This window comes from Benincasa hispida, chromosome 5 (assembly GCF_009727055.1).
Source record: "Benincasa hispida cultivar B227 chromosome 5, ASM972705v1, whole genome shotgun sequence".
Lineage (NCBI taxonomy): Eukaryota > Viridiplantae > Streptophyta > Magnoliopsida > Cucurbitales > Cucurbitaceae > Benincasa > Benincasa hispida.
Window position 1 is genome coordinate 32,474,170 of NC_052353.1, and position 11,862 is coordinate 32,486,031.

The 11,862-nt window shown below is 31.9% G+C and overlaps 1 protein-coding gene across 1 annotated transcript; it reads right to left on the reverse strand.

The window, feature by feature from the left end:
- Nucleotides 1-3,329: 3,329 nt before the first annotated feature.
- On the reverse strand, nt 3,330-7,556 carry LOC120078813 (beta-ureidopropionase). The gene is made up of 6 exons (XM_039033138.1): nt 7,352-7,556; nt 6,177-6,284; nt 4,772-4,960; nt 4,459-4,686; nt 4,154-4,378; nt 3,330-3,909 (listed from the first exon to the last, which is right to left on the reverse strand). The coding sequence occupies exons 1-6, from the start codon at nt 7,487-7,489 to the stop codon at nt 3,544-3,546; spliced, it is 1,254 nt and encodes a 417-aa protein (XP_038889066.1). The 5' UTR covers nt 7,490-7,556; the 3' UTR covers nt 3,330-3,543.
- Nucleotides 7,557-11,862: the final 4,306 nt, after the last annotated feature.

Consider the following 11,862-nt stretch of genomic DNA (forward strand, 5'->3'; position numbering starts at 1 on the left):
AGCTTTGACAATCACCTTCGACGACCAACTTCAATGGCTAACACCAACGAAAACCACTTTTGACCCCAATTTCGGCGCCGGCCACCTCTGATGACTAGCTACGACAACTATCACATTTGACAACAAGTTCATAGTGCTTAATAACCTTCTTTTATAGTTATTCGATATTAATAAAAGCACGTTCAATATAACAAATTAAATAAACTTGTTTATGAAAATACTTTTGAGACCAACTTGTGTAATATTTTGAAACTAAATAAAAATTAAACAAAGAAGTTTTTTTTCTTTCTTTTTCAAACTATTTTTCCTTTTTCTTCTTTTGCAGTTTAGTTCTTAAAAAAGTGAAATCAATGAAATTAAATAAATCCTCAAACTTATAAACGATAATTGTTAAGCTGGACTTCAAAACTGGTGTATGAACTATAGGAAATAATAGATAAAAATGTAGGAAAATGATTATTTTTCAGGTTTTTATCTAGTTTGTGGAAGAAGAAATAAATACTAATATAAACAAAAACATTAAAGGTATTGAGACATGAGTAACTAAACTCGTTACTTCTAGGGTATTAAAATTCACTTTGGGATTGATGTAGTGTTTATTGCATGTGTTTTGGATTGAATTGCTATTGAATGTGTTCCCTTTTTTCTATATTAATTAGCTTCAATCAGTTGGTTATTTCTTCTTGTTTATGTGCTAATTTCATTGCTTGAGAGACAAGAAATTAGGTAAATCTGAAAATTGGATTGTCGTCCTATCGTTTGATTATGCATGATAATGATAAGAAAATGAAATAAACCGATCATGAAGAGTAAGTAACGTCATGCTAATATTTTATTTAGAGAGCGATTGGAGTCAATGCTTGGTGGGAGAAAGGGTTGACCTTGAAAGAGGAAATCCCAAATGTTGGCTTCTAGGTTCACACAATTGATAGTAATTCGGTCCCTTGGTTTGAGTAACTAATATTATTAGTCCAACAATGGAATCAATGCCCTGGAATTGTTAATCTATTGAAATCCGTTTAATTTAAACTGTTAGATTAAGCTTAGAAACTTGCATGAAATTTGTGTCACCTAGATAAAATTGTCGAGTCATTGCAATAACTAAGTGAAATTGTGAAACCAATCTTCTGTGGATAATACTTAAACTCGAATCAGTTAACATATTATAATTTGAAATGTGTGCTTGCACTTATAAGAGGGCACCAAATTCATTCAATAGATACCTTTTAGTTTAGGTCAAAGGTTCATTTTCTACCTCGTAATTGATAAACTAAAAAAATATATATTTTAAAAAAATGACTTTGTTTGTGCGAGACATATGATATCAAATGTTTGATGTGACATGTATGGACCCGTCCTAATAGAATGAGAATTCTCGTTTAGGTGGAAAATGGGAGAGAAGGTGGAGAGCAAAAAAAAGAAAAGAAAAAAAACTCTAAAAGCTACAATGATAAACGAGCCAGATTTATTATGAGAAAGTTAGGGTCAAGCATAATTTAACTAAGTGCATATAAGGAAGTGATTTTGAAATGGTTAAAATCACTTTTGACATTTTTCAAAATCACTTGGAATAATGCTTATAATTATTCAAAGTCAATTATGCTGAAATGAAAATTGCATTTAAAAGTGTAAAATTAAATATTAAATTAATCTTGAGTGATTAAAGGCGTAATTTCAAATAGAGTGTTTGAGTTGAATTAAGTTGAGTTGGCAATAATTATATGTAGCTAATAATTGTTTGCCTCGATTTTGGGTGTAAAGTTGAGTTGGGTTAGTAATAATTGTCCGTGATTGGAGTGCAAAATTGGGTTGGATTGAGTTATTAGTAATTGATATAATTTTTTGCAACCTAAAACATCAAACTTTTTTATGTTTTTTTTTTTTAAAAAAAAATTTTGCTTAACTTTTTCTTCCCACCATTCAACGACACACATATTTTCCAAAAATTTTAACACTTATTTGAGATGTGAACTCAATAAATAAAAATATATTTTACAATTTTCTACATATAAATATTGTACTTATTGTAGACATAATACTATTGTTTATATCATAAATAACTCCACAACAAACTTTAACGGTCGCAGAACGTATGTGTTAAACTTGCACAAAAAAAATAGGGTTGTCATTAATGGTCAATTTACATGTTTACAAAAGGGAATAATAATAATAAATGTGACTAACAATGTGTTGATTTTATGCATACAAAAAAAAAAAATTTGTTCATTAAAAGAGTTAAGCTAGTCAATCCTACCAAGTATATACAAACAATACCTCTTCCTAGACTGTGATGAGGCTATTAAAAAGCATTCAGTCTTCTAGATGTCTGTAATAAGTAAGTTTATAAAGATGATCCCATCATCTTCAAGCAATCCCTCAATATTAAATTACTATAAAAGATGACTATCAAACACTATAAAGTAATAATTACAAATTTTTGTTTAAAAATACTTTTGCCAGTTATATTTTTTTTTGTTTGTCTTTTAGTACATGATCGATCTAGTTGGTCATTACTCATTCGAGTTATTCGTTGGAGATGAACATAGGAATTAGTGATTGGAGTTGATCGCCTGAGATGATCGTCAGAATTGGGCACTAGAAGTGATCATTGTTGAAACTAATCATCAAAGGTAATCTTCGCTAGATTTGGTCATATGGGATGAACATCGATGTTGGTCATCAAACGTGATTGTCACCGGAGTTAATCATTAAAGGTAGTCTTGGTTGAAATTGTCGTTGTTGGATCTCATAGTTGATCACCAAAATGTGGCAGTAGTTATCATCTGAGGTGATTGCGAAGGTAATCATTAAAGTTTGTCATTAGAGTATGATGATAGCAATGGTAATGGGTGGAATCAATTGAAAAACATTAGAGGAAGGATGAGTTGGTTAAAAATTTTAAATAACCAACGTAACTAAAAGCATATCGTTGATAAACTAGACACTTCTAAAGTAATTTTGAATACAAATAATTTTAATAATTTCAAAATAACGAATGACATCGAGAGAAAATTTTTTATAACATTCCATAAACATTATAATCTCTTCTACAAAATGGAGAATAGTTACCTTTCTCTATTCAAATAAACAATTCTTTTGAAATTAAAATTAAATTACATGAAACAGATAAGTGATTAATCACCACATTGCATTTAAATAAACGAAACACATGAAAACAACCAGATAGTATTTCTTTATTATTTATTGTTTTAAAAATTATTCCAACAAAAACCTGTTTCTAACTCCTAAAGAAAAGTAAAAATAAAATCTAATAAAGTCCACTGGAAAAAAAAATGAACGACAAATGAATTGAAGAGGTAAAGCCATCAAACAACTCAAGACCAATATCATTTTCCATCCATCAGCAGCATGCCTTTCTTATTTCTTTTTTTCCCAGTAAGTTTGTCTACAAACAGGTAAAATTATGGGCAAAGATTACAAACAAAAGGGAAGTGAGCTTACTTTTCACATTGGATTATAAATTATTCAACAAGTTTAACTTACATAATGACTTCTTTTCTAAACTTTCCAATTGACTATACTTCAAGAAGCCTTCTTGTGTAACAAAGGATCAGAAATGACCTGAGGCTCAAAGTCAGGTTTTAGATACCGAGCAAGTATTTCGGCATACACCTCGTACCGAGCAGTCATTCGGAATCCCCATTTATCTTTCAGCTGCCTACACAAGTTAAGATCCATGTCGGAGATTAATAAACCATCCCGGTAACGGGAGAGTGAGGGAGTGCAAGATGCATCTGGTGCAGAGAAATGGCTGGACCCGTAGAAGTGACCAAAATCTGTATGTTGTGGTTTCCCATCGCCTGAAGTGAATGGGTTTGGGAAAATCTCAGTCCCAACACGATTGATCGATCCGACAAAATAACTATTTGCTATTGCCGCATTTCGAGCCTGCAAACATGGAAGATGTCGATCCAAATCTTAAATGGCTGCAGTGCAGATAAAGTATATGAGTTTTCTAGAGAAGTTGGTACTACTAGTGTGTATAGTAACAGGCTGGTCAAACAAGAATCACGGTGGGGATTAGTTCTGTAATTTGCAACACCAACATTTATCTCCTTAGAACTCAAGGACATAGTTGCACAACTTATAAAACAAATCTGTGAAAAAGTCGAACATTGTGATTTGGACTAACCTCAATAGGCCACATTGGTTCACTGAGTTCACCAACAGTTGCAGAAGGGTTGAAAACGATCTCGGCACCATTTAAGCCAAAAGCTAACCAGTTTAAAGGGTGGTGCCTCCCGTAACATATATTTATTCCAATCTTCCCGTAGGCTGTCTCGAACACAGGATGCCCGGTGTTCCCTTCCATGTAATATGTGCTCTCGTTAAAGTCGCCAACTCTTGGTATATGGTTCTACAAAATGCCATTAACCAAAATAGTTTCGACAGCCGAGAAAGTGTGATATGAAAACTAACTCCATAAATAACACTTACCTTGCGATGCTTGCCAATTATGTTTCCATGATTACCAATAACAACAGCAGTATTCCATAGAGTATCCCCATGACTAACATCTCTCTCGAGAATGGAACTTACAATGACCATGTTGTATTTTAATGCAAGATCCTGAAGAAACCGTGTTGATTCCCCATCGATTGGCTCTGCAAATTCACACCACCGCTTTTCACGGGTACAAAAAGCAAATGGCATCATCCATGCTTCCTACATATATGTCTATGGATATAAAACCCCCCAAAAGGAAATATAAGTATAAATACACAGATAGAAAGCTAGCCAGGTAACCTACTTGCAAGCATAATATGTTGACTCCAGAAGCACCTGCTGCATCAATAATTGGCTTTACTTTCTCAAGAATAGCCCTGTTTTGGTCTAAAAAGGGGGCAGTTGTTGGAAGAGCAATTGAATTTTGAATAAGACCCACTCGTACTATTCGAGGTTCTCTCACTGATTCCTTATCAGCATGAAAGCGGAAAGCCTGAAATGATTCGAAAAAACATTAGATATAAACATCAATAAAATGCCAAAGAATTTGAAAGGAAAATTAAATCCCGCAAGAGCCATTCATCACATAATCGTTGCATGGTGAATATAATGTTTCTATGACAGATTTTTAGAACTCAAGGCCAAAGTTGTACAACCTATAGAACAAATCCTGTTCAAGTAAGGTTGTAATGTTTCAATGACATAGATTAGAATAGAAGTTTGTAGGTCACAATAATTTTTTGCAGAGAGGAGACTTTTTTTCTGTAAAATTTGCAGAGTTGAGGCTTTCAAATGCCATATAAATTCAATTGTATCCTAATATTACAGGCATCATCTCCCCATTGTTGGATAATTAATGTGTTAGAATGACCATAAGGGGCTCTGACTTACTACCATATATCTGAATTATTTTTATCTTTCCTTTTTTTGTTTTCGTAAAAGAGAGGGCAAGAAAGCAATGAATGTGAATTATAAAAGACTAAACCCGCACTGATCTCTGATTTCTCTAGGATAAATATGAATAAAAATTATGTAAAAACTACATCAGCTAAGGACCTCTTTATTTTCCTTTATTCATCCCCATTCCATTACTTCTTCAATGTGCTTCACAAAAACCAAATTATAAATTCATTACTTTCGGTGTAATTCAACATGTTAAAGTAGTGATATAAGATTAAAGGTTACGTAACCCATCAACTTAAATTTTTGAAATTTAATTCAATGGTGATTTATTTTATTTTGATAAGAACACCAGCTTTTATTGAGAAAAATGAAAGAATTTTAAATGATTTTAAATTTTGAATTCAGTGGTCATTTAAAATGGTACTTGAGTAAGAGAACCTACGTTCAAACTTCCATAATGTCATTTTCTCTCTAATTAATATTGGTATGCACTTGTTGAAGTTTCCAACAAAATTTCTTGCCCATAAATGAAGGGAAAGGTTCAAGTACTGATATAATATTAAATTTAGCATAACTCATCAAGTTAAGATTTTACAATAATGGATTACCAACATTTGACTACATCATGACCAAACAATAAAAATAAAAGACAGAGATCGCTAACTGCTTCCGGTAAAACAGAGCTCTGGAACCCAATCAAATTCTTACTAAAGGAGACACAATTACTAATATGGTTTCTGCATTGTAAATAACATGTGATCAAAGTTAACAAATAAACTTAAGAAGAGACTCCTACCAGTGATTACCTGGAGGTCAAAATCGTGCTCTAGAGAAAGACTATTTACAGGCTCTGCAAGAGAAATAGTTTGAAGCGGCTTTCCACAGTTAAGCCCTAATAGCAACCGGCTAACTTCCTGGGATTAGCAACACAATGTTGAAGTTCATCAAATATTTCCAAAGGTCAAAGCAAACAAATAAAGTACCAGAAGCATGCTAACAGAACAAAAATCTAAATTTAAGTTAACAAATAAACTTAAGAAAATTGTATGAATAAAAAACAATTGTACTTGTTATGCTATGAAATAGTATAATAATTGAAACAAAGATAAAAAAAAAGCTATAGCATGACACATTGGTCAAATAAAAGTCATAGTTAACAAGTACACACCATGATTTTTATTTGTTTTTCAGTTACTTCGTACGCAGGTCTAACAATCTTAGCACTCTATCACATCGTTGACCAATAATTCTTCATGGCCCCATTTAATAATGATTTTGTTAATGGTTTTTCTATTCCTTAAAAACCGAAGCTTATGAAAACTATTTATACCCGTGATCAGTTTGTTTAATTTTTCAACTTTTGAAATCTTAGTCAAATTCTAAAAACAGAGCATATTTTCAGAAAGTACTTTTTCTTTTTGTAGTTTCCAAATTTTGGCTTGGAAGTAAACTAGAAGATAAATAAAAGATGTCAGTAAATAAGTACGAAATTAAATAACCAAAAAAATAAACAGAAATGTCTGTTTGAATTTAATCCGTTAACATCGAAACCAATAGATCGTGTACAAAATTTGGTGCAGAATAGCTAGTCCAGTAGCTGCAAAGGAAAAACACTCGGGCACTGCTGATCATATACGACTACAATTAGTACGTTTCAACAAAACAAGGGCTCCTCAGAAAGAAAAAAAACACACCAATCTCCAACCAAAAACAAAGTAATTACATTAACCACTAAATTTCGGAATCGAAACGTTTAAGCGGCTGATCAAACCTAATAAATCAAAAAACTGGGCCATCTCTCACAAAAAGTAGGAAAAGATTCTCAGATTCACAGAATCTAATCCACCGCCCAACAGTACGGAATCAAACAGAACTCAAAGAAATGAGCAAAAATAATCGATATCCACAAACAGATCATCAACAATTTTTCGATAATCGCTTCATAGAGAAATTCGATTAAAAAAGAGAGAGAAAAAGCGACCTGAAATATCTGAGGCTTGAGATTTGCAGCAAGGAGTCGATGAAGAGAATCGTAACCACAGACGGAGCCATTGTTAATGGCGTCTTTTCCATCGTTGAGCTCTCCATCTGTAGCGTGAGTGTTTGGGGTCTTCTCCATTGTTGTCTCTTCTCCGATCTTGTTGAATTGGAGAAAGATAAAGAGGCGTGATTAAATCCAATATACAACTCGATAATGATTGATTATATGATTTGTCCTTTCTCAGATAAATTAAAGTAAGGCTAATATGCGATTAAGCTGTATCGCTATCACCATACGACACCTCAGATTGCATGTGTGCTGTGCCTGAATTATTGAAAATTCTTCTTCTACGTCCGAGAACACTTATCTTTATTAACCATTTTTTTAAAATTTTTTAAAATTAAGTATATGAATACTATTTCTATTTTTAAATCTATTCATTTGTTATCTATTAATCACTCCTAATTTAAAAAATAAGTCAAATTTTGAGAATTAGAAAAAATACGCTCTCAAAAGTTATTTTTATTTTTCGAATTTGACTAATAATTCAATCATTATATTAAGAAAGGTGGATGAAATAAGCTTAATTTTCAAAATTAAAAATAAAATGGTTATCAAACGAGACCTAAATTATCTAATCATAATTTGTATCTATCAAATGTTTTTATTTTCACTACAATAGTTTGGGCCTTTCCTGACGATGGAAACTGTAGGCAAAAGTCCAGAAAACTACCAGCCAAAATTTTCCCGCAGTCCTTCAGTCGTCGAGACAACTTCGTTGGCAGAACCTTTCCCGACTCATAAAAGTCGTGTCATAGGGAAAAAAAGTTATCTCGACGGATGGAAGATGGGGTTTTTTTGCCGACCCTAAGACAACCGTCAAGATAAGCCTTATCCTGACGATTGTAATTTATAAGGATTAGTTGGGAGATAAACATTATCCTGACGGCGCGAAGACACTATCGGCCTAAACAAATATCTCCCGATGGTGACCCGACAGTTGTAATTTATAAGGACCGTCGAGATATTTGTTTAAGCCGACAGTGTCTTCGTGCTGTCGGGATAATTTTTATCTCTCTACGGTCCTTATAAATTATGACCGTCGAGATAAGGTAGCTTATCCCGATGGCTCATTTTCGCCATCTGGATATAATGGCTATCCCGATGATGCTTCTGTGGGCAAGAGTTACCCATGGACCACATAGATCTGAATGTATAAGTTTGAGAGGCTCTTTGGCACGAAGACCTTTTACAGAAAAAGATCTTTTTGTCATTTTTTCCTCAAGACATGATTCACATGGAGATTAAGAACTATCTTCTAACTTACTTAGATGACCATTTTTAACCAATCTCTCAATCCTATTGAGATTAATGTGACCAAGTATGAGGTGCTAATATAGGTGTTAGGAGAAATTTTCTGTCTTTTATTTTGAGTCTTAGCCATTTTAAACATCTCTATATTTAGAATGACCTCTGCTTCAGTTGGTTTTAATATGTACAAGTTATTTTCGAGTCTTGCAGAACAAATACGAACACCTCTTGAAAAAATAAACACTTCATTAGATTCAAAAAATATTATGTACATATTTTCTAGCCGACAGGAAATAGAGATTAAGTTTCTTTTCATCTTAGGTACATAATATACATTTTTAAGTAAGATGAAAAATTCTCTAAAAAATAACTTGACATCTCCCACTGCATGAGCCGAAATGACTTCTCCCGTTCCCACCTTGAAAGTCATTTCTTGTTCATAATTCAGAATCAATAAGCACTTAAATTACACTTAATTTGAGTTTTAAATATGCTACTCATGAGATTTTCATAAGAGGGTTGGAACAAGACAATATCTTTGTAGTTCTTTTCACGATTTCAATAGAATCTCCACAAGTTTGAGATGGATTCTTCAAATATACCACCAACAAGATTTTCTCCACCATGCTCAAGAAGAAATGTGTGGTGGAAACACTCTAAACAAGCTGAATTGAAGATGAACTTGAGAGAGGGTGTTAGGGTTTTTAGTTTTTGCAGCAACTTGGATAAAAATATTAGAGATCTCCCTAAATTTCATACACGAAGCTTCATTATATAGACTCATTTCGTGCATTAGAACATGGCTGCATGTAGGGCAACTTCTACTTGGTATTGATTGAAGAACTTATGTGGAATTTGGTGATAAAACACCATAAGAGATGTTAGTGGATTTTTCCAATTTTTGGGAAAAATCCACTAACTCAACTCAATTTCAATGAAATTGATTTTTCTTTTTAAATAAAATTATTTTATTTAAATTTTAGTTTTATAATATTTAATTCAAAATTAATTTAAATAAAACTAATTTAATTAATTTAATATCTTAATATTAAATTAATAAAATATCAATTCCACCAATATGATTCAAATTCATATAATCAATAATTCCACTATTTGAATTCTCAATAATTCTCCTCATCATTATAGATCCTGGATAACCCAATCGGTCATGCCAAATTGTAAATATGTATAGATTCATGAACTTCAGGTTTATTGTTGCATATGTTTCAATTACTCGTATATGAGTATAATATAATCTAGAAGATAAAGTAGACAACTCTTCCAATATACGTTTTTTATTTGAGACAGTGGATATGATATATTGATATTCCACATTATTCTTACTAACGGTCTCAACATGATAACCATTGCAACGTATATCATTAAAACTTAGAAAATTTCTCTCTGATTGACTAGATAACAATGCATTGTCAATTGTAAATTTTGTTCCTCCAAAACCTTTGACCAAGTTTGCAGAACCTGATATTGTATTTACTTTTGCTTTCAGTATTGTCAATTTGAAAAAGCATTTTTTATTTGTAAGTATTGTGTGTGTAGTTGCACTGTCTGTCAGACATAGATCTTCTTTGCTCATTTTTTAAATACCCAACATATGAAAATGATCCATGTTTCTTCATTAAAATAAAATAATTACAATAAGAAAAACAACAATTAAAATCTACAAAAGTTACTAAAAAAAAATGAAGATAGATAGAAGAAAACAATAACATTAAGTCGAAATATTATCAAAATCAAAAGAAATACTTGATGTTCCATCAACTGCACCAATCTTCTCTTTAGGAGATTTAAAGAAATCCGCCAAATTCAAATTTGTCTTGTGGAATGGGTCAAATATGTCATTATCCTAGTATACAAAATTTGCTTCCACATTTTTCTCTTTTTCCTTCAGAAAGGCTTGATAGAGGTTAACTAAGTGTTTCTTCCTCTGCCACAGTCACGACCTTGACTGTGACCGCGACCTCGACTGTGACCACGACCTTGACCACAACCTTGACCATGATTATTATTAAAATTCACAGCATTCACTTCAGGGAATGGTGTCGTTCCGGTTGATCAAGATTTATGAATTTTCATCAATAACTCGTTATTTTGTTCAACCATGAGAAGACATGAAATTAATTCAGAATACTGTTTAAAATATTTCTCTCGATATTGCTGTTGTAGGAGCATATTCGAGACATGAAATGTAGAAAATGTTTTTCTAACATATCGACATCAATAATTTTCTCTCCGCATAATAATAATTTCGAACTGATTTTAAATAATGCAGAGTTATTATCACTTACTGATTTGAAATCTTGTAGACTCAAGTGCATCAACTCAAAATGAACTTTAGGAAGAATAACGGTTTTTTGATGATCATACCTCTCTTTTAAATTTTTCTACAAGATACAAAGATCTTTTATTGTAAGATACTTCATTTTCAATTTCTCGTGGAGATGATGACAAAGGAAAATCATAGCTTTTGCTTTGTCCTGACTGGATATCGTATTTCTTCTAGTCTCCCCAAGATTCATAGCATCCAAGTGGATTTCGGCATCAAGTACCCATGAAAAATAATTATTTTCGTTAATATTAAGAGCGACAAATTCTAATTTTGTGAGTTTTTTATGGAAGCACTATCATAAAATATTGTAGTTATGTTAGAAATTCAATAGATATTGAATATGCAAAATAACATTAAATTTATTAATTATATCGAAAAGGGAAAAATCGACATACCTTTAGAACCTACCTTTAGCGGGAAAAACGACGGGAGCTCGTGTTGATAACATATTGTGAATTTGAGGAGCAAAACGGGAACACAGATATAGAGAAAATATAATATAATAATATATTTATATAATAATATTAAATATATAAAATATAATATAACATAAAATAACTAAAATTATAAAATTCGATAATATGAAAATAGTAGAATTTTGAAGTAGAATTCTCATCGATGTATGCGTGATTTTAAGATCCATAAAATAACACTATTTATAGGCAAAATGACAAGTACGATGTGAACTTACATGGACAACATGAAGGTGACACATGGCTTTTGGGACACTAAGCAATGAACATCTATTTATTATTATAATATTCATAATAAATTGAAGTTTAATTTAGTTCTTTTAATGATGGTTATATGTTTCTTAAATTTACTAAAACATTTTACTGATATTAATATGTTG